General features: G+C 38.4%; 1 protein-coding gene across 1 annotated transcript in view; it reads right to left on the bottom strand.

Moving 5' to 3' along the window:
- Window positions 1-22,533, bottom strand: part of LOC124622788 (1-phosphatidylinositol 4,5-bisphosphate phosphodiesterase-like) — a 493,523-nt gene that overhangs the window by 69,741 nt on the left and 401,249 nt on the right. The window contains exon 18 of the mRNA XM_047148581.1: window positions 11,570-11,747. Coding sequence (XP_047004537.1) covers window positions 11,570-11,747 — 178 coding nt within the window. The remainder of the gene's footprint in view (window positions 1-11,569; window positions 11,748-22,533) is intronic.

Here is a 22,533-nt window from a genome sequence, read left to right as displayed (position 1 = left end):
TTTCATCTGATAGCATGTAGGAAGTAATTGGTTTTTAAAATACTGAACTTTGGATTTGGAGTGATTAGGGCTTGGTTTGTAGATTAAATAACTTGACAACTTTTTGCCTTTGATCTTATTTTTATTGTTTCCAGTAGCACCAGCTGCAAACACACTATCTACATCTACCCCCATCTCTGCAAATTACTGTAAAGTGATTGCACAGCATATATCTCATTCTATCACTTATTTATGGCTTTTATGTTCCATTCACTTATGGAGTGTGGGAAGAATAACTAGATTAATTGCAGTACACACAGAGGAATTTAAACAATCTTGTCCTCATTATCTCTATGGAGGTGGTTCTTGAGAGGTTGCAGTACATTCCTATAGTCATAATTTAAAGCCAGTTCTTGAAACTTTTGTAAGTAGCCTTTCTAAGGCTAAGTTACATCTAACTTCAACAGTCTGCCAGTTCAGCTCTTTTGCTATCAATATGATACTCTCCCACAGGTCAAACAAACCTGTGAGCATTCTTGCTTCCCTTCTCTGTAAATGTTCAATGTCCCCTGTTAGTCCTATTTGGTACATGTCCCACACACTTAAGCTATATTCTAGGACAGGTCACACAAGTAGTTTGTAATTAATCTCCTTTGTAGACTCATTCATTTTCCCTAGAGTTCTACCAATAAAGCAAAGTCGACTTCCATTTCATGTTCCTACAAAGTGTTATAGCAAGGTGCTTCTATGAGTTGACTGATTCCAACTGTGACTCACTGCCATTTTTTTTTTTTTTTTTTTTTTTTTTTTTTTTTTTTTTTTTTTTTTTTTTTTTTTTTTTCTTCACATTTAAAGTAGGCTGCAAATCATTGAACCCCTTTGAAATCTTATCAAGGTCTTATTGAATATTCGTGTAGCTTCTTTCAGACTGTACTTCATTATAGATAACTGTGTCATTTGCAAGGTCATTAATACATAACATGAACAGGACCAAAGGACCCCCCAGGCCCGGATATAGACTGGGGGGGAGGGGGGGGGACGACGACACAATAAGGTATATCTGCCCTGGGTGGCAATTTCTGGGGGCGCCAATTTCATATTCTTGAAGAAAAAAAACCTTGTTTCACAAAGCACTTAGTATCCAGCTTACATTGGTCTATCAATTATTCATATGATTTTGAAATGCATCCCTGTTGGTTTTTGAGCATTTTTGAACACAGTCTAAGTAAGTGATGTCCCTGCCGGGGCAATCCCCATCACATCTAGAAATAAAAAAAATTTCTGCAGACAAAACGGGACAGTCCCATATGAGCTGAGCTGAATAAACCACAATGGGTGAATGCCAACTGCTGCTTGTTTATGTGGTTGACTGGGTGTGCGAATGATCAGCATTGTTATAATTATTAGCAAAATCTATAGATTCAAACTACCAGAGTAGAAATAAATAACTAAAAGCAATAACAAGTAAGAACAATTACATATTATCTTCTCAGTGTATCCGAGAAAATGAAATTTTGATAGAAAATTTGTGCCAGATCACTACACTACCAAGGACCAGTTGTACAGTCCTCAGTAAGCAGCCACTTTAGTTAAGTTCTCAGAACAGTGTGGAAAACAAGTTGTACAAACATGGAATAATGCTGAACCGGAAAATAAATGCAGGATAACTAAACCAGTGAGTCTGGCAGGGTCAGTGAAGTTAACCGCCGCAAGGGATTAGCCGAGCGGTCTATGGTGCTCCAGTCATGGACTGTGCGGCTGGTCCCGGTGGAGGTTCGAGTCCTCCCTCGGGCATGGGTGTGTGTGTTTGTCCTTACGATAATTTAGGTTAAGTAGTGTGTGAGCTTAGGGACTGATGACCTTAGCAGTTAAGTCTCATAAGATTTCACACACATTTGGACATTTTTTTGAAGTTAACCGAAGAACAGTTTTGACAATGGCAGGAATAGTTGCAGAATCGGTGATGGCAAGATTCTTAAAATGAGGAAGGAGAGGAAAGGAGGCATCACACAAATTACATGGAAGAATATTTCCATTTAAAATTTATATAAAGAGTTCATACTACTACTTTTCAATTTCATGCCTGCATCTGGAGCACATGAATGAACTGTGAAACTATTTCCTAACATAAATCTTTTTCCTTGTAGTAGGCCTAATAGACATTTGATTTTGGTACTTCATGAATTGTATTCTGTCATGTTATTTATGTACATGAGGTATATAAAAAGGAACATTTGTGCCAAAATAGCCTTGCTTATTTGGAATGTGTTGCAACTTCTGCAATATTAGAAAGGCCTATTTTGTTTTACCTAATAGACAGTGAGAAAACGAACATAACAAAATTCAGAAACCACACCAGTCTTGGGTACTATTCATATTAACAGCTTTTTCAGTGTTAGACAATAACATTTTGATTTTTCATTTAACAAAACATTTGATAAACTTTGATTAGGTAATAGATTATTTCACAGAAAGGAAAGCATGCCATGTAAAGCTGTAGCAAGATTACAGAAAAAAAAAAAAGTACTGTCTTGCTTGTGTCTTGTCTTTACTGGTTTTATGTTTCCTATATTTAATTTTGTCACACAAAAGAGAAAGTTATTAGCTAACAGGCAACCAGGAGCGTACATTTTCTGAAGAGTTCTTATTCTCCCAGTTTTAAAAAAAATCTCCAATTAATACTGGGTGGGATTATTTATAAGGAGGGTAGGATGTCAAACTGGCCAACTGGGAGCAGGAAAGGCACCACAGAACATTTTAATTCCCACTCTCCTGAATATAGGTTTGATGGCTTCCATTATAAAATACATGTTTTTGAATTCCACAGAGCAAAATATAGTGACATACGATTGAAGAATGCTGCGTAAAGAGGTGTGGCACTGCACTTTGGCACACTTAAATGACATATCTTACACTTCCTTGAACATATATGTTTTATATATCAAACTCTTCAGAAAGATGTGTAGTACAAAATGAACATTTTTTTCCCCATCCTATCCCTCCATGTAAGATAAGTTGCTGCATCCTCCCTACCCACAAATCCTCAATACAGTCACAAATTTTGCTTGATGCCCCATACACTCATGCTTTTGATAGTAAGTGTAAGTATGGTAATATGGGAAATGCTTTTTGAAAATCGAGAAATGCTGCATCTACCTCACTGTCTTGATACATTGCTTTAACTATGAAAGTGAGGAAAGTGTAAGTTGGGTATTATGTGACTGGCATGGTGGAGCTCATTCTATTCAAGATACCTCATTATATTTGAGCTCAAAATATGTCCTAAGATTTATAATATCCCAGCCAAATCTATGTTAGACTGAGATATTTTATTTGTTTCTATTTTTAAAGCTGCCCCAGTCAGCTGATGGGTCAATGAGTCTCATATTGTTAAAGCTAAAACTGATAAAATAAGTCAACAGCACATTTCGCCTGTGCAAGTGATGCGTTTACTCCAAGAAATAGAGTTGCTCCATGCCGCAAGGTCGACTATAGTAAAAATTTTGTGATTGTAGAAGGACTCGCTATAGAGGAGCATTAATGTATGGACCTATGCGAGTCAGATGCACATAACTATCACTTATTTGGTATCATTTTGTAAAAATAAACTGTTACAGAGTTGTATAAAGAAAGAGAGAGAGACAGAGACAGAGAGAGAGAGAGAGAGAGAGAGAGAGAGAGAGAGAGAGAGAGAGAGAGAGAGAGAGATATCTGAGATTTTATCATTTTAAACCTATGCGAGAATATATTGTAATTCTATAAAAGATAATTCAATCAATCTCAATTTTTTCTCAAATGAATGTCGAGGAAGTAAATTGTGCTAAGCCTCTATAGCAACTTTGGACATTTGGTTGATGATGTCTGCTGGTGGGTTTGCAAGCACAAAGGAATTTCGATGTGTTACCTGTTATTAATAGAAATCTGCAAACGGCTGCACTTCATATAACCAAATGTGGACTAAGTTGTACAGACTCAGATTCAGAGGATCCTATACAACCTTTTCTATTTATGAACAGTAAATGTTTTACAGGCAACCAGAGGATATCAGCAGTTGCTTCTGCTCTACGAGATAAAAGAGGTTTCACCATTACAGGTTTAATATTCTTTCTAGGTTAAAATCTTATCGCCAGACATTTTTTCATGAAGACTGAATGATATATGCTCATATTCTGTAATACTGTGGCAGTACAATAAGAACAGCAATTTGTGCCCTAGTAATTGAGCCTTTCAGGCATTAGCAAGAGTGTTTTTGCTTATCTGTGACACAAACTTTCTCAGGCAGTACATAGAGATTTAGACATTGGTGCATCACTATTAGCTTCAAGTTATAAAAGTTTAATTGTTTCCCTTTCATGATTAATTGCACCTTCAGCACAATATTTCCTCACACACATACAACATTATACACAAACATAATACGGGATATAATGTAGATTGTACATCACATGGTTGTAAGGGATACTGGACAGTGGGTTTGTGGATCATTTCTGCTACTCTTCTTGTAGACAAGTGTGACCCAAGCTTTCTTCCAAAAACTGGGCATGGGTTTTTGTTTCAAGAATCTGTGATAGACCATAGTTAACAGAGGGGTTAACTCTAGCACAATTGGGGATAAAATCTGTCATCGGGCCCAGAAATTTCGTTCAGTTTTAATGATTTCAGCTGCTTTTTCATCACTGACGCCAATGTCCATTTCACTCACCCTTTCAGTTATTCAAGAATTAAACTGGGGCAATACTCTTTAATCCAGAACATTGCCCACAAAATTTTTCTACACTTTTCTTTTACTTGTTGTGCATGGTCTCCTTCAAACTACTCTCCACCACAACTGATACACCACTTCCCATGCAATTTCCACTTCCGGATGCACTCTTGATACATCTCTTGCTGGATCGCATGAATTGCTATTTGTGAATTTTCTTTTGTCTTGTCTACTGTTGCAAGTTTTCATTTTTTAATGGGGTTTTCAATTTTGTAAATAAAAAAAAGTAGACAGGTGCCAGGTCTGGAGAGTATGGATGATGAGGCAGTGCAGTGATTTCATTTTTTGTGCACAGTCACGCATCAACAGAGATGAATGCATGGTTGTATTATTGTGATGCAAGAGTCATAAATTGTCATGCCATTTTTCAGGCTGTTTCCTTCTCACATTTTCTCACACCCATCGCAACACGTCCCGATAGGACCACAGATTAATAGTTTGTCCCTGTGACATGAATTCATGATGAACTAATCCTTCAACATAAAAATAAAAGCTATCAGCATGGCTTTGACATTTTGACCTTACAAACTTTTTTTGGTCTTGGAGAACCTTTCCCGACTCACTGACGATTGAACCTTGGTCTCAGCATCATAACTGTAGACCCAAGTCTCATCACCAGTTATGATTCTCTCAAAGACCATCTCATTCTCATTTACACGATCCAAAAGCTCTTCACAGATTGTGAGGTGAAGGGCTTTGTTTGTGGTTTTGACTCATGAGTCTTGGGACAAACTGGGCAGCAAAACAATTCCAAGATGCTGTGTCAGAATTTAATGACACGATCCAATGGTCCAACTGAAATGTTACATTCTTCTGTAATCTCTTGGACTAGTCTTCGATTGGTATGTACAATTTCACTGACATTCTTGACATGAGCGTCATTAGTAGATGTCTAAGGGCATCCTGCACGGAGGTCACCTTTAACTTCTGTCCGGCCATTTTTAAACCATGTGAACCATTTGTAACACACAGTACAGCTTAAGCACTCACCACAATAGGCTTCCTGCATCATTTGGTATGTATCATTTGGTGTGTCTCTGGAAAGGTTTTCTCAAATTTCATCTAAGTTTAATGCATATGCAATGCTCCTCTAACTCTACTCTATACAGCACTGAACAATAACAGACATACAACAATGAAACTTCCAGCAGTTACACATTAAACAAAGGTGTGTGTAGGGATGCCAATCACATTTTGCTCCAACACATCATTCGTGCAAAATTACAAATGTTTCAGAATTTTTTGAACAGACCTCTTATTCTGCTGTACAGAAGTCGCTGAAGATGTCACACACAGCTCTCTTGATAGCCAAATGTGTTTCATTCAGCATCCCTCTATCTATACTCCCATGCTCTGTTTTACACCTATTATGCAGTAGTCTTTGTTTCTATAGATGTTTCTTTACAGTGATTACATACCATGGAAGACCTCTCCCATCATGAAGTGCTCTACTCAGTACATATCTATCCAGTGCATGGTCAACTGTTATTTCAAACTTGAGCCACAGTTCCTCTACATGATCCCATCCTGAGATAAAATTTCAAGTTCCTCATTGGGATATGACACTATTGCTTCTTTGTCTAGTTTGCTGAATGTATAAATCTTTCTGCTTGTTTTAATGGCCCTTTGCATTTTTGTATTCATTGTTGCTATAACTGCCCTAATATATTTCCATCACAAGTGCTGTTCCAAACCATCAATTCCAGGTAGTTTTCAGAGACAACATTTAGTAATGTTTCACAGTATTTTTTGTCATGTCCCCTCACTAACAAAACTGTAATTTTCCCAGTTGATGTTAGATGATTTAAGTCTCCTCCAATGATTACAGTATGTTTAGGGAACTTAGGTACAAGCAGGAGATTGCCTCTAAGAGCGAGGTACAGTGGGGACTGTGTGCACCCTGGGACCCCTACGGTAGCCTGAAAAGTGGTGGCTAACGAGGCTCTCGTGGAGCTACTATAGGCCCAGCAAGCCAGTAGTGGATTATGATTTCTGCTTTCAAAAATAGAACGGGCCTCAGAAAGGACACTTCAGAAAGGATTTAATTGATGACAAACTGTCTGTAAACAAGGACTAATATTTGGAACATTAAATATACAAATGTTGACTGGAAAGGTGGAGCAGTTGGTAGACATGATGGAAAGAAGGAAGTTAGACCTATTGGGGTTAGCTGAAATGAGATGGAAAGGAGAAGGAATGAGACAACTGAGGAAAGGCTACTGAGTGTAATGGAGTGGAAATGAGGAGGGAAGGAGAAATGGAGTCAGAATAGTAGTAAGAGATGGATTAAAAGAGGAAGTGAAGAGAATAAGTGATAGGATGATGAAGACCAAAATATCATTCAAGGGGATGCCCATAGAGGTAATAAAAGTGTATGCGCCACAGGTGGGTTGCACTTCTGAGGAGAAGCAAGAGTTTGAAGAGGAAATGCAGAGGCAGGTGGGAAGGAAGAAATGAGAGTAATTGGGGATTTAAACACACACGTTGGAAGAAAAAGACAAGGCTGCGAAAGTGTGCTTGGACCAGAGGGTTGGGGCTGCCAAAATGAGGAAGGTGAAAGATTAAATTAAAAGGAAGGTCAGCATTGGCCATAATATTGATGTTTTATTAATGGCAAAATCGATTTTCAATCACATAGTGATTATCTTCAGTGCTGTGGTGTACAAATTAAACTCATAGACACTGGTATCTAGTTATCATTAACCAAAGCTGAGAAGTGATCACAATAACTGAAGATTATCTAGGACATCCATCTGTTGCATAATCTTAGAGTATACTGAAAGCTGAATAATGGGGTATACCTAACAGAATGACCTACTCCATGCTAATCAGTATGTGTTCATCATGTGAAATCCTATTTGTACATTTCTCACATGACGTCTAGCATTGAAATAGTATCACACAAAATGCTTACTGACCAAATCTTCATCATATGGAGCATCAAGCAAAATTTATTATAGAAGTGGAGATTTCTTGTTAGGAAGGCTGCAGCAAGTTATCATGGCTGGAGACTAATCAACAGGTGTAGAAGTAACTTCATGCATGTCGTAGGGCACTTTGCTGGGACCCTTGTTCTTCATGTAATATCATAATTACCTTGCAGATATACATTTTTGCCAATGACGTAAATGTTCAGAAATGCAAAATTGTGCATGTCATAAAAGGAAAACAGAGGTATCCTGTATCTGCAATATTAAGTACCTGCAGTAGTGCTCAAAAGTATTTTGACAAACATATTAATTGGATTAATTAAAAACAAAACATGGAAATCAGTAATTTATTTCATTGATGGATATTCAGTGTTCTACAGAATAGTGAAAAAGTAGCTGTTGTTCACAAAATAATAGAGTGTAATAGTTTTACGAGGACAATGGTGGAGCAAAAGTATTTTGACACTGTTGAAAAATGCATTTTTAACAATTAATTATCATCTACTGTAATAAGAAAATCAATATTTAGTGGGATATCTCTTGGCTTTATGACAGCTTCACATCTTGCCAGCACTGAGTCGACCAGCTTTTGGAATCGATCAATCAGGATTTTATCCTACTCATTTTTGAGAGCTTCAAAAAAAGCATCTTTGCTTGAATAATTTTTTATTCTTATACTGCAGTCCAACTCCTCCCTCTGATATTCTATAGGATTCAAATCCAGACTTTGACTTGGCCTCTCTGAAACCTTGATTTTTTTTGCATTTTGAAAAAATTACTAATATGCTTGGACATGTGCTTATGATGGTTATCTTGTTGAAAATACCATCCAGCTGGTGTGTGGTGTTTAGTGTATGGCAGTATTTGGGTCTTCTATACTTTTTCATACACAAAGAGATCCATATTACCTTCAATTCGAACTAACGGTCCAACTCCAAAGTGTGAAAAACATCTCCAAACCATCACAATGCCACCCCCATATTTGACCATGGGAATCTGGTACCAGAAATCATATCGTCTATTTACATGATGTTGAAAATATTTGATACCATCAGATGACATTAAATGAAGTTTGATCTTGTTACTCCACAGAATTTTAGACCAGTCTGAACTTGTCCATGATCTGTGCCGTTTTATGAACGCAAGTCGGGCCTTCCTGTTTTTCGTAGTTTCGTTAGTTTTTGTCCATGTACTTTGGAGAGTTTCAAGCATCGTTTGACAGTGGAAATGCAGATGTTGACGTTATATTTTTCTTTCAGTTCTCTTGTATTATTAGAGCTGACTTGTGAAAATCACTTGTTGATAACTTTTTAATGATATGATCAACTTTAGGAGACCTTTTTTTAGATGTCCACTGTGAGTCTTATTTTTGACAATCTTTTGTTTATTATACAATTTTTTCCATGTACTAACGAGCTGATTAGACACTTTAAAAATTTGAGCAACTTTGGTTTGTTTCAGTCCTTGCTTTAGTGCATTTACCATGGCGTTTCTAAAGCCATTGGAATATTCCTTACATTTTGGATTATTGAAATAATCACTGTAAGTAAATATCAGTATAAATTAGAACTAAGAAGCAAGTAACAGCCATGAATTCATGGATCAAATTGCATGTCAAAATACTTTTCAGCTCACTGAAAGTCAGATTCATCCAGTAGCACAAAGTGTAAACAAGTGAGTCACAATCTGACACCTTCAAATAGTCATAGCTATACTGCTCTTCACTATACTCAAGACACTGTCCAATAGCATTTTATTTTAAGAGAAATAATAACGAATTTTATGTTGTCAAAATACTTTTGAGCCTTACTGTAGGTGAAACAGCTATTAAAAGATATGATCACATAGGCTCAGACACAGCTACATCAGGTCGTAGACTTGAGCTCATTGGTGGGCTCTAGGGAAATGTAATCAGTTTATAAAAGAGATTGATTACTAAACACTCATCCAAGCCAACCTACAGTACCAAATAAGACTAAAAGGGGTAATGAAGATATACAAATAATGGAAGGATCAATGGTAACAGATTTAGGAAACTGTCACAGAAATGCTGCAGAATTGATGTGGTAGATACTTATACTGTGGATGCTTCCTACAAAGTTTCAAAGATCCGCTTCAAATGAGAAACCTAGGAACAGGATTACCCTGTGCATATCACTCCTGCATGGACTGTGGAGACAGGATTAGACCAATTACAGTGCTCAAAGAAGTTTTTAAGTGATCATTATTCCTACACTGCACACATGAGTGGAATGGTAATGACCCCTAACACAAGGCACCATGCTAAGTTCACTTCCATGCATTTCACTGCTGTCAGCAGAGTATCTGTGTATGTGTAGATATGGAAAATTATTACAAGATTTATGGAACAAATGAGGCATCAGTGTACGGCATCATGAAGTCTTCAAATGCATAGAAGAAAGAGAATATAAGATGGGTATTGTGGTTTTTAGTACAATGCAAAAAGAGAAGAGGTAATTGAAAGAAGGGGGTTACATACATTTTTAATGGAGTCAGTAAGGATAAAAAGCAAATGCTGTAGTGTCCACAGCTCTGTACGCTAAGTTCATTAAGAATGCTTATAGTTGTGAGGTTGCTCATGAAATGCCCCTGCAAGTTGGTAAGATTTATAGGAGTGTAAAATGTTTATATAACTGGTATGTATGCACCAACAGATGCAACAGCATATGCAGAAAAAGAAGAGTTTTTTGATAGACAGGCACCCTTGTTTTATAATGATGTCGTACTCATGGACAATTTTGGTGGTTGTATTGGTAGAAAGAGGGCAAACGAAACAGCTGGACCTTTTGTGAAGGACACAGTAAATGATAATGTAGTCTGATTAATAGATGTGAGTCACCAGTTTGACTTAAAAATCTTAGAATGGTTTTCTCTGCACATAAAATAGCAAATATCCAAAATAAATTTTCATTTTGCAGTAGAGTGTGCAAAGATTTGAAACTTCCTGTCAAATTACAACTTTGTCTAAGACTGGGGCTCAAATCTGGGTCCTTAGCATTTTGCAGGCTAGCACTTCACCACTCAAGCCAGCCAAGCATGACTAATGACCCACCCTCACAGATTTACTTCCAAATTCACAGAATTTCTCCTGTATAGCTTGCAAAACTGGCACAACTGGAAGAAAGACAAATGAAGTTTGGAAGCTGCCAAAAGTAAATCTGTGAGAATGGGCCACGAGTCTCACTTGGGTAGATCAGTTGCTAGAGCACTTGCCCACAAAATGCAAAGGATCCAAGTTCAACTTACAGTCTTGTACACTGTTTTAATCTTACACATATGTACTTGGACTCAGCCCACAGTAAACTTGCAGTCAGTAACTGACTATATATCGACAAAAAAACACCCGTATCAGATGGTTTGAAGTATGTTAGAGTGCAAAAAGGAGCATCCTGTAGATCAGATCACTTTTTAGTGAAAGGGGATGTTTATTTTTCCTTTACAATACACGAACAACAAGACAGGGACAGAACAGCAATGAGTAGCATTGCCGCAGGTATGGTGAAAAAAGCTGTAACAATGAATCTTGTACAAACTGGGATTGGAAGGGAAATTTCAAAATAATCTATGCTGAAAAAACTGATCTGGCAAACCCTTTAAGATATATGGCAGTTACCCTGTAAAAGCCAACTTACAAATTATGATGTAAGGAATCTAGGAATGCATTACAGCCTCATACATTTTGCTAGGGACCACGAGGCAAAATTAGATTAACTGTAGTATACGAAGAGGAATTTAAGTAGTCATACTTCACACATTTCATATGTGAATGGAACAGGAAGAATCTCTAACACCCATCAAAATGAGATGTACTCTGTGCGATGCATTTCATGGTGGTCTGCAGAGTTTGTATGTATATGCAGACTGGTATGCAACTCACCTGCGGCCCTTTGTGAGCTCCTCAATGGCAGCACACTGTTCACTCTGGGCAGCGAGGCTGTCCCGGTGCTGCCGCCTATGCAATGCCTTCAGCTCCTTCTGCTGCTGTCGTGCAGACTTCTGGTAGACTTTCTCAGCTCGTAACGAGTCTAGTGTGATTGCATCAAACTCCATCTCCTCTGTTAAGAAATTGTTCCCATAAGTTAAGTGCATGATTTTATAAAAACAGTGCCTGACTAAAAAGTGAAGCACCAATAAGGGAAGAGGAAACAAAATAAAATTTCATGTTATAACAGTGATTACAAAATCAAATCAAATTTGCAAAGAATGTGACAGTATCAGTTCGCTTATGAGTATGATGTATTACACAACGTGTGGCCTGTATGCACACACTGTTTCAGTTGAGAGGGGTGTCATTAAGCCACTGTATCCTCTCCTGAGGCAAGCTGGTACACAGCTGTTGTAAATGACCCTTGATATACTGGACTGAAATGGAGTTGACCCCCAGGCTGATTCCACACGTGTTCATTGGGGAAAGATCTGGGATCTTGCTGGCCATGAGAGTACCTTAACACTATGCACACAGTTCATATAGACTCATACCAAGTGTGGACAAGCATTGTCCTGTTGAAAATAGTGCCACAGTACTGTCACACAAGAGGTAACACACAGGATGTCTTTGACATGCCATTGTGTCATCAGAATTCCCAGCTATGACCTGAAGTCATATCCCAATGTATGTGCTCACCAAGACACCAGGAGTACCACTATTGTGCCCTCCCGCAACAATGGAACCTCTCCCCAGGTCACCACTATACTCAGCAATGATGGTCATCCGGGTCAGTAGAGAATTGTGACGTATCGCTGAAGACAATGTAATGCCATTCATCGGCAGTCCGTGCTTCCCAGTTATGGCACCAATTCAAACAGGTGTTTGTGTCCTGGCATTACTGGCAGCCAACACATAGGACAGTGATTCCCTGGTCTGCATGCTACTAGTCTCCGACCAATGGTGTGGGATGACACACAACTTTGCAGGGAGTCAATTACTTGTTCCCAGATGGCTAACACAGATGTCAATGAGTTAGGATGTGCTCGGTGCACAATATGGCAATTCTCCTTTTTGGTGGCCTGATGTAATTGGCTGGAAGCTTGGCAATGAGTATACCTGCTCAAACACTCGTAGGCAGTGAAATATGGGCCTTCTGTCACATCTAAATTCTCAACAAATCTGGATATTTCATGATTCAACCGACTGTACAAATGGAGACGTCCAATGAGGCCCCTTTCTCACTCTGTAAGGTGCTGATAATGCTGTCTCACATGAACGCATGACATCTACATGTCCTTCATAGTGATCACTCAACTCAACATCTGATGCTGTTCACACCCCTTATGTATCCTATCAGGACTGATAACAACACAAAAACAACTAATGCACTCTGGTGGCTGTGCTACCATTCACAGTGCAATTGCAATTCTCACCATTTACATACCCATCCATGGTGAGTATTGTACAAAGTAACACTAATATCCAACAATGTATTCTGGGTACTTTACTTTTTATGTCAACCAGTGTATATTCTCTGCTGGCCTTTAAAATTGTGACACCAAGAAGGGTAGCAAATAAAAGAAGTTTACTATGCATATACAGTAGATTATGAAGAATAAATTGTTAAACTTTTAGTTGGTTTGGGTGTACACATGGTGCCACCTCAGGCAGCAACAACAGTTCTAAACCTTCTGGTCATCAACCCAAGTTGAGTTTGGATGAGAGAGATAGGTACGTTATTCCATGCTGCTTAAGCTCTGTGCCAAAATTCATCAATTGTAGCGGCTGGTGAGTGGTGGCACGCCAGTCTTCTGGGAACTTATTACAAGCAGTTTTCACTAGGTGAGAGATCTGGAGAACACACCAGCCACGACAACAGTTGAATTCCCTTTGTATCACAGTAAGTCAGGGAAACATGGGCCTTGCTTTACCTTGTTTAAACATAATGTTATACAGATGCTGAAGATGGGCCCCAGCCGCCAGCCTTAACACGGACATGCAATGGCCACTGTCCAAATTACCAGTTATGTGAACCAGAAATGATTCTGTTGTGCACCTAATCACATCCCAAACCATCATGCCAGAAGCCATATGATGTTGACAAAAGTGGCCTAGCAATGTTCATTCTCCTTGGAACCTCCTCACAAGAAGCCAGAAGCCTGTGGCTGTCACGGCTATTCACCATCAGAGAAGAAATACCCAGTCAAATTTTTGGTAAATGTTGGCTACTATCAGGAAGACACCTCAGCGGCACAACAGCAATAATATTTTGATAATGTGCCTCTTGTCTCATTATCTGCTGTCAATATTTACCCAATTATGATTGCCCACTAATAGCAGCATGAAAAATGTAGTTTGACTTCTGGAAAAAAAGTGCATAAAATATCATTTTCAATGCAATGTAACAGTGTTAAGCCAGCCGGGAACACCAGAAGAATCCTGAAGTAGATCGCAGCAGAATGGACAAAACACTGAGTTTATCAACTTTTGAAAAGTAATATGATGCAGCCTAACAGCCTCAGAAGGTTTTACCGTCAATGTGTGAAGACGAGAGGACCCCCATGAAAACTAATAGAGCAGTGAAGCTTTGTGAAAACATTTGTAAGGGCACACATAAGAGAAATAAGTAAACCAATGAAAGAAACACATTTTACTTTTCACAGGAGAGGGTAACACTTGTTAATTGTGTACCATGTTTATGTTCCACATTATAAACAATACTCAATGTCACATTATCTGCATGCACAACAGCCTGGGACCGCACTACAGATACCATTTCACAGTTGTTCGCAACACTTTTCAAACGGTGGTCCGTGGAATGTTCAGCTGTAGTGACACAGCTCGTGCAGTGCTTTAAAATCATTCATTTCATACAGCATTCTTAGCCATGGCAACAGTAACTTCTCCAACAATTTGTGGTACAATTGTCCATCATCCTCTCCCAGGAGAAATTCTCAAATCTCCAGTTAATTCAAACTGAGACAATACTGGTGAGGAAACAGGACCTCTCAATATTCCACTAATGCATCAATACTTGCAAAGAATAGCAAGACAATTTTATGACCAAAGCCTTCCTCACCTTGTCCAGATCCATGTTGACTGTATGCATCTGTAGTGTACACTGATGCCTATGTTTCAATCTTACATCACTGTGCCAGTCCAGTAACTACTAACAATGCAAACCCTGCAGCACCGAGTCTGAACATTATTCCTATAAAGTTAGATACCCATATGGTATATAGTTTTTCATCTATGCTGGCTCAAGTACTGAAAGTTTAATAATAACCACCTTTATTTGTTGACACCCCTTACAAATGGTGAAATTACCATCACAATAAAATAAGAGAAATCAAGTACTGTAATGAAAGATTTACATACTCATTATGCTCATAATTAATTTGAGAGTGGAGAAGTAGAAAAATAGACTGAAAGTCGTTTCATGAATTGCTACTCGCCATAAAGATAACAAGTTGAGTTGCTGACAGACAAAACAAAAAGTCTGTTACACATTTAGCTTTTGGCCAAAGCCTTCTTCAGAAAAGGAAACAAACATATGTGCGCAGGCACGTGCGTGTGCACTTACTCACTCACTCACACACACACACACACACACACACACACACACACACACACACACACACACACACACAAAAGCAAGTGCATCTCATGCACATACAACTGCCATCTCCAGCAAGCTCAATTCATGCACACATGACGACCATCTTCATCACCTCCAGAAATCAACTGCAGTGTTGGATCAAAGCAGAAAACTGAAGGTGGGGCAGCAGCAGAGGGAGAGAAGAGAACTGTCTACTGGAGCATGCAGGGAAAATGTGGAGGCATGACAAGCCTGCTAGGCACAGCATTGGGAGGCAGGGAAATGGAGATGGACAAGGGATGGAGAGTGGAAAAGGAGAGGACCATGGAAGGGGAAAGATGGGTGGATGCATTGGCAGAGAGCAGGACACAATGAGGGTGTAGGAACATGAAAATGGAGGAGGTGGTGAGGGGACACAAACATAGCCCACATTGTGAAGCAGCCATTGAAATGAAGTGTGTTATGTTCAGCTGCATGTTGTGCCATAAGGTGGTTTACTTTGCTCTTGGCCACAGTTTGCTGGTGGCTGTTCATCAAGGTGGACAGCAGGTTGGTAGTCATACCAATGTAAAAAGCTGTGCAATTATTACAGTGGAGCTGGTAAATGACGTGGCTGCTTTCACAGGTGGCCCAGCCCCTAATAGAGTAAGATAAACCTGTGACAGGACTGGATCAGGAAGTACTGGGTTGGTGGAATGGGCAGATCTTGCACCTGGGCCTTTCACAGGGATATGATCCTTATGACAAAGGGTTGGGATTTGGAGTGGCATAGTGATGGACTGAGGCATGGTGGAGGTTGTGTGGGTGATGGAACACTACTTTAGGAGGGGTGGGAAGGTTCTTGGGTAGGACATCTCTCATTCCAGGGCATGACGATATGTAATCAAAGCCCTGACAAAAGATGTGGTTCAGATTTTCCGGTCTGAGTTGGTAGTGGGTGATGAAGGGGGCTCTCCTTTGTAGCTCGTCTTGGGGGTGATGGGATAGCTGGGGGAGTGTGGGGAAATGGCACAGGAGATCTATTTACAGACTAGGTCTGAAGTATAGTGCCTGTCTGCCACAGCCTTGGTAGACCTTCAGCATACTTGGCAAAGGAGTACTTGTCACTGCAGATACATGATACCAGGGTGGCCATGCTGTATGGGAGGGATTTTTTGTTTTGGAAGGAATGGCAGCTGTCAAACTGCAGGCACTGTTGTTGGTTGGTGGGTTTAAAGTGGATAGATGTGTGGATAGAGCCATCAGAGAGGAGGACCAGGTGAAACAGATGGTTGTAAAGGAATGATTTTTCCATGATTATCAAAACAACTTACTTGATAATGGATCATTCTTAAGTTTTGTCTGGCATTGCATAAATATTTAACTCATAACAAGTATACATTTAAAGTATCTATATCCTTCAAATATAACGTACAAATTCTGAAATTCACATACTGTGTAGATGTCTACAATACCTCTGATTGATAATTTGTTCCCAATTTTAATTAATTTTCTTGAAATAGGCAAAATTTTAAGATTCAGTTAAGTTTCCTTTTCAATAATTCACAGGCATGTCATATTTTGAATAGTGGAAGTGAGAACAAAGTGGGAGCTGACAACAATGCCACTACAGAACCTTTGATATACTGCTGGTGGGATTAGTCCAGTCAGTTCCCTGTCAGATGCCAATACTTTAAACTGGACTACAATACAGAGCAGTACTACTATGATAGAAAGAAATTTGTTATCACTCAGACCATACTGTGTTTATCATAAGAATAAACCTGATATAAACATTGCACTGTATGCTTCCACATTTGCTTGAATCTCATTGGGTTTTGTTTCAAGGGGAGTGAAAGCCAAGCTGTTTCCAGTACAGTTAAGTATGATGATAAGGATACATTTTAAATGCTGTGTTACATGCACACAGACTGAGTGATAATTCAGGTCAACAGCTTTACCAGCACATTTAACTTTGACAGCACTGACCAGTCAGCTGGTCCAAGTAACCTGCAACGATGTGTGCAGTTGTAGTTAAGACATAAAAAGAGATGACCAGGGAAACAATATAGCTTCAAATGTCATTTAATTTTTAAAGAGAATGAAATAATGTTCAGCAAAATTCCAGCATGCTTCTTAGGTGACCAGACAGAAAGCTTAAAATGCTCTCGTTCTCAAGTAAAATAGTTTTCTAATTACAAACAAGAGTGATGAAAATTCCTACCTTAAACACAGGATAATTTTCCTGAGCAAGCTATGTTTGATGCAAAAGGATAATGCAGGGATTTCACCTTATTGTTGAATACTGAAGCCACTGAAGTATTAGTTGCAGTCAATCATCTGGTAATCACTTAGCTCCTTCCTTGTCCAAAACCAAGAAGTACATTTCCATTCTGGAACTGTCATCCTCTACATTGATAAAAAATGGATCAACAACAGAATCCATGAAGCCACACAGGTGCTGCATTTTCTCCTTTCTTTTATGACATGCCTTTCAATATCCCACCAGCATTCGGCTGTGACATGTGAAAAAGCTGTGTGTGTTAGTTCCAGTACATACAGCAGCTTAACAATCTTGTTATTTCTTGTGACAAACCCCTTAACTTTGCTCCAGATCATTTCTGATTGGTTCATATTGTAATGATAGAGTGGCAAATGTAAAAATGCACCATTTGTTTTGTGTGCCCGATGCTGTGAAAATGATTGTTTTTCATGTTTCTATGACACTTATCATTCTGGCTCGTGTGAGACTAAATCTGTGGTGTACAACAATGGACATAGTCCAAATAAAGAGTATTTGTTTTTCACTTTTACCCTAAAAAATTAGATTGTTATGTTTTTGTAATTTAGGCAACCTTTATTAACAATCCTTTATAAAATATCGATAACTAAGGATTTATATTTGAAATGAAAACAGGAATTTTGCATGCAATATGTAATTAGAAACGAGAAGATGTGCATTACTCATAAAAAATTATGATGAATTTTGCAAGTGAGAGGTTTAGGTATTTCAAATTGGAAAAAAAAAAAGGTTGACTGAGGCAAGACTTGAACCAGCCATCCATAAACTACACCATTATACTATGATACAGTGTGTGTGTCTATATATATACATATATAGGAGGAAGGGGAGGAGTAACACTTCATCAAAAAACTGGCAGAAGAAGCACCCGAAATCTGCTCTGGAATCCAGTGGGTTGTGGTCAGCATGTGTTCACCCAGTTGGTGTGGCTGCTCGATGCTCTTCTTGATCTCAACAATCAAGTCGTAAACATGTGACCTTCATAGAATGTCACCACATAACAATTTTCAATTTGAATAAGCATGATGGAACAAAAGGAAAGAAATCCACTACCATAGGCATCAGTCTCTAGACTGAATCTTCCTGGTCATCGGATTTTGGGGGACCAGGAACGTCATGTGCAGAGGAGTCGGAGCTTCTCAAAATCTCTAAGACCAAAAGAGAAAAACTACATAGGAACTCTCAACACAAACACACTTTACAAAGTAGGTTAACTCAAACAACTCAAAAATACTATGGAAAAACTCCACATAAAAATCTTTGCGACTCAAGAAACACAATTTACTGAAAGAAATCATTTTGATTCAGGAATCTATAAAGGAAAACCTGCAGTCCAGCTGAACAAGGCGCCCAAACAATTTGGCACAGCTTTCATTGTGCACAAATCAATTATAGACTCAATAATAAACTTCCATTCAACATCAGAAAGAATCTCGACAATCTCAGTAAAATCTGGAAACAAGGCATATACACTGATAAATGCACATGCCCCCACAAATGATTACAATAGAAAAGATCCACAGGCAATAGATGACTTCTGGGAACTACTGGAGGAAACCTCAAATAAAATCCCTACTCATCACATGAAAATTATTTTAGGAGATTTCAATGAACAACTTGGCAAAGAGAAAAAATTCAGGAAAACAACGGGAATTCATACAGCTCACAAGAGAACAAATAAAAACGGTGAGAGACTGATAAACTTTTGTACATAGGAACTCTCAACACAAACACACTTTACAAAGTAGGTTAACTCAAACAACTCAAAAATACTATGGAAAAACTCCACATAAAAATCTTTGCGACTCAAGAAACACAATTTACTGAAAGAAATCATTTTGATTCAGGAATCTATAAAGGAAAACCTGCAGTCCAGCTGAACAAGGCGCCCAAACAATTTGGCACAGCTTTCATTGTGCACAAATCAATTATAGACTCAATAATAAACTTCCATTCAACATCAGAAAGAATCTCGACAATCTCAGTAAAATCTGGAAACAAGGCATATACACTGATAAATGCACATGCCCCCACAAATGATTACAATAGAAAAGATCCACAGGCAATAGATGACTTCTGGGAACTACTGGAGGAAACCTCAAATAAAATCTCTACTCATCACATGAAAATTATTTTAGGAGATTTCAATGAACAACTTGGCAAAGAGAAAAAATTCAGGAAAACAACGGGAATTCATACAGCTCACAAGAGAACAAATAAAAACGGTGAGAGACTGATAAACTTTTGTACATAGGAACTCTCAACACAAACACACTTTACAAAGTAGGTTAACTCAAACAACTCAAAAATACTATGGAAAAACTCCACATAAAAATCTTTGCGACTCAAGAAACACAATTTACTGAAAGAAATCATTTTGATTCAGGAATCTATAAAGGAAAACCTGCAGTCCAGCTGAACAAGGCGCCCAAACAATTTGGCACAGCTTTCATTGTGCACAAATCAATTATAGACTCAATAATAAACTTCCATTCAACATCAGAAAGAATCTCGACAATCTCAGTAAAATCTGGAAACAAGGCATATACACTGATAAATGCACATGCCCCCACAAATGATTACAATAGAAAAGATCCACAGGCAATAGATGACTTCTGGGAACTACTGGAGGAAACCTCAAATAAAATCCCTACTCATCACATGAAAATTATTTTAGGAGATTTCAATGAACAACTTGGCAAAGAGAAAAAATTCAGGAAAACAACGGGAATTCATACAGCTCACAAGAGAACAAATAAAAACGGTGAGAGACTGATAAACTTTTGTAAAAATTTTGATCTTAAAATCATGTCTACACAATTCCTTAAACCTGTAAACAAACTTACAACATGGAAATCACCAAATTCAACTTTGGGTGAATTTCAGATAGACCATGTTGCCATATCTAATAAGAACACCAAAGAAATACTCAATCTATGAACAAGAAAAGGATTTTTTGAGTCAGACCACCATCTGCTGCAAAAAAGATTAAAATTCAACCTAACAGAAAGAAACCACCAATGAGCAATTAGAATTGATCCAGAATACCTTAAACTTAACAAGAGGGAAATTCTCCAGGAAATTGGGCAACCAAATGCAACGAACTGGAAGGAACTTGCAGAAGTACTGAAAAACACTATGAAATTTGACAAACCCCCAAGAAAGAGAAAACACAGATGGTGCAACAGTGCATGTGATCAAGCAATAGAAGAAAGAGCACAAGCTTGGAAAACTTTCAGTAGCAACAAAACTACAGAAAAATGGCAGGAATTTTTGAGAATACAGAAGAGTTCATCCAAGGCAATACGAAGAGAAAAATGTAGATATGATATAAACCGGCTTAAAGAAATTGAACAAGAATTTATCAAGAATAACACCAGAAATTTTTACAAAATTTTCAAAGAAAACCTAACAAGGTATCAACCACCTAATCTGTGTTTTCACTGGCCTGATGGATCACTGGAAACCAACCCTAAAAAGAACTGTCAAATTTTAGCTAAATATTTTCATTCACTTTTCAAATGCGAGCCTCGGAAAGAACAACTAGATTTTGGAAAACCCACATCCAATCCCGATTCAAATCCACCATCACTTAAAAGAGGTAAAGGAAACAATCAATTATTTGAAGAACAATAAGTCTCCAGGGGAAGACGGAATCATAGCAGAAGTATGGAAATTAAATGACAATAATCTCACACAAGCAACCCACAGAATTATATCAAATATTTGGGAAACTGAACAAATACCTGCAGAGTTGAAATGTGCATTAATTCACCCTCTCCACAAAAAAGGTGCAAAAACTGATCCAAATAATTACAGGGGAATTTCACTGCTCCCTGTAATATACAAAATTCTTTCAAAGGCCCTGTTAAAGAGACTAGAAGAACAAGCGGACCAGTTAAAGGGGGAGTATCAGGCAGGGTTTCGCAAAGGTCGATCTTGCATCGAACAGATATGGAACTTAAAAACAATTTCGCAAATGAGAAGAAGTACTGTGGTGCATGAGAAGATGTAATGTGGTACCTTTTGTCTATTTTAAAAAGGTTTATGATTCAATAGATAGACAAATATTATTTCACACGTTAGAGGAGTTTTGGATTGACAGGGGGGGGGCGAAATTGATGGTTCAAGTGTCTCTGAGCACTATGGGACTTAACATCTGAGGTCATCAGTCCCCTAGAACTTAGAACTAGTTAAACCTAACTAACCTAAGGACATCACAAACATCCATGCCCAAGGCAGGATTCGAACTTGTGACCGTAGCAGTCACACGGTTCCAGACTGAAGCACCTAGAACCGCTCGGCCACTCCGGCCGGCTTGACAGGAAAACAAGGTCATTTATTCAACAGGCATTAACAGATACAATCTCCAAAGTTAAATTCATGGGAGAAACATCAGAAGCATTTCATATCCATACTGGTGTTTGCCAAGGAGATGGATTGTCCCCCCTTCTGTTTAACATGGTTCTGGAAAATATTATGAGGACATGAGAAAAGGAAATAAAAGTAATTCAGCTTGGGATTAAAGAAGAGCAGAGAATTAGGGTGAAGTGTCTGGCTTTCGTGGACGATCTTGCCATTCTAATGAACAATAGAGAGGAAGCCAAACTTGAATTGGAAAAACTGTATGAAATCTCACAGGAAACTGGGCTACAAATCTCCTACGAGAAAACACAGTATATGGAAAACAAACCTGTAGATAATCTCCCCATTACTACTCAATACGGGAAAGTGGCACAAGTTGCCCACTTCCGATACCTGGGAGAGATAATCCGACCATCAGGACTGAACTCAACAGCCAATAAAGATAGAATCTCCAGATTACAGAAAGCTTATAAGCTCACTTGGAATCACTATAATAAGAAATCTATTTCTGTCAATGTGAAACTAAGGCATTACAACACAGTAGTCCTACCAGAAGCACTTCATGCTGCAGAAACTACAGTGATTCATGGTCATATAAAGATCAGAGAGATTGAAAAGCAGGAAAGAAAAACTCAGAGGAAAATTTATGGACCAGTGTTTCGGGATGGA

This window comes from Schistocerca americana, chromosome 7 (genome assembly GCF_021461395.2).
Source record: "Schistocerca americana isolate TAMUIC-IGC-003095 chromosome 7, iqSchAmer2.1, whole genome shotgun sequence".
Lineage (NCBI taxonomy): Eukaryota > Metazoa > Arthropoda > Insecta > Orthoptera > Acrididae > Schistocerca > Schistocerca americana.
Note: the sequence above shows the minus strand (reverse complement) of the source record. Positions and strands in the feature narration are given on the sequence as shown.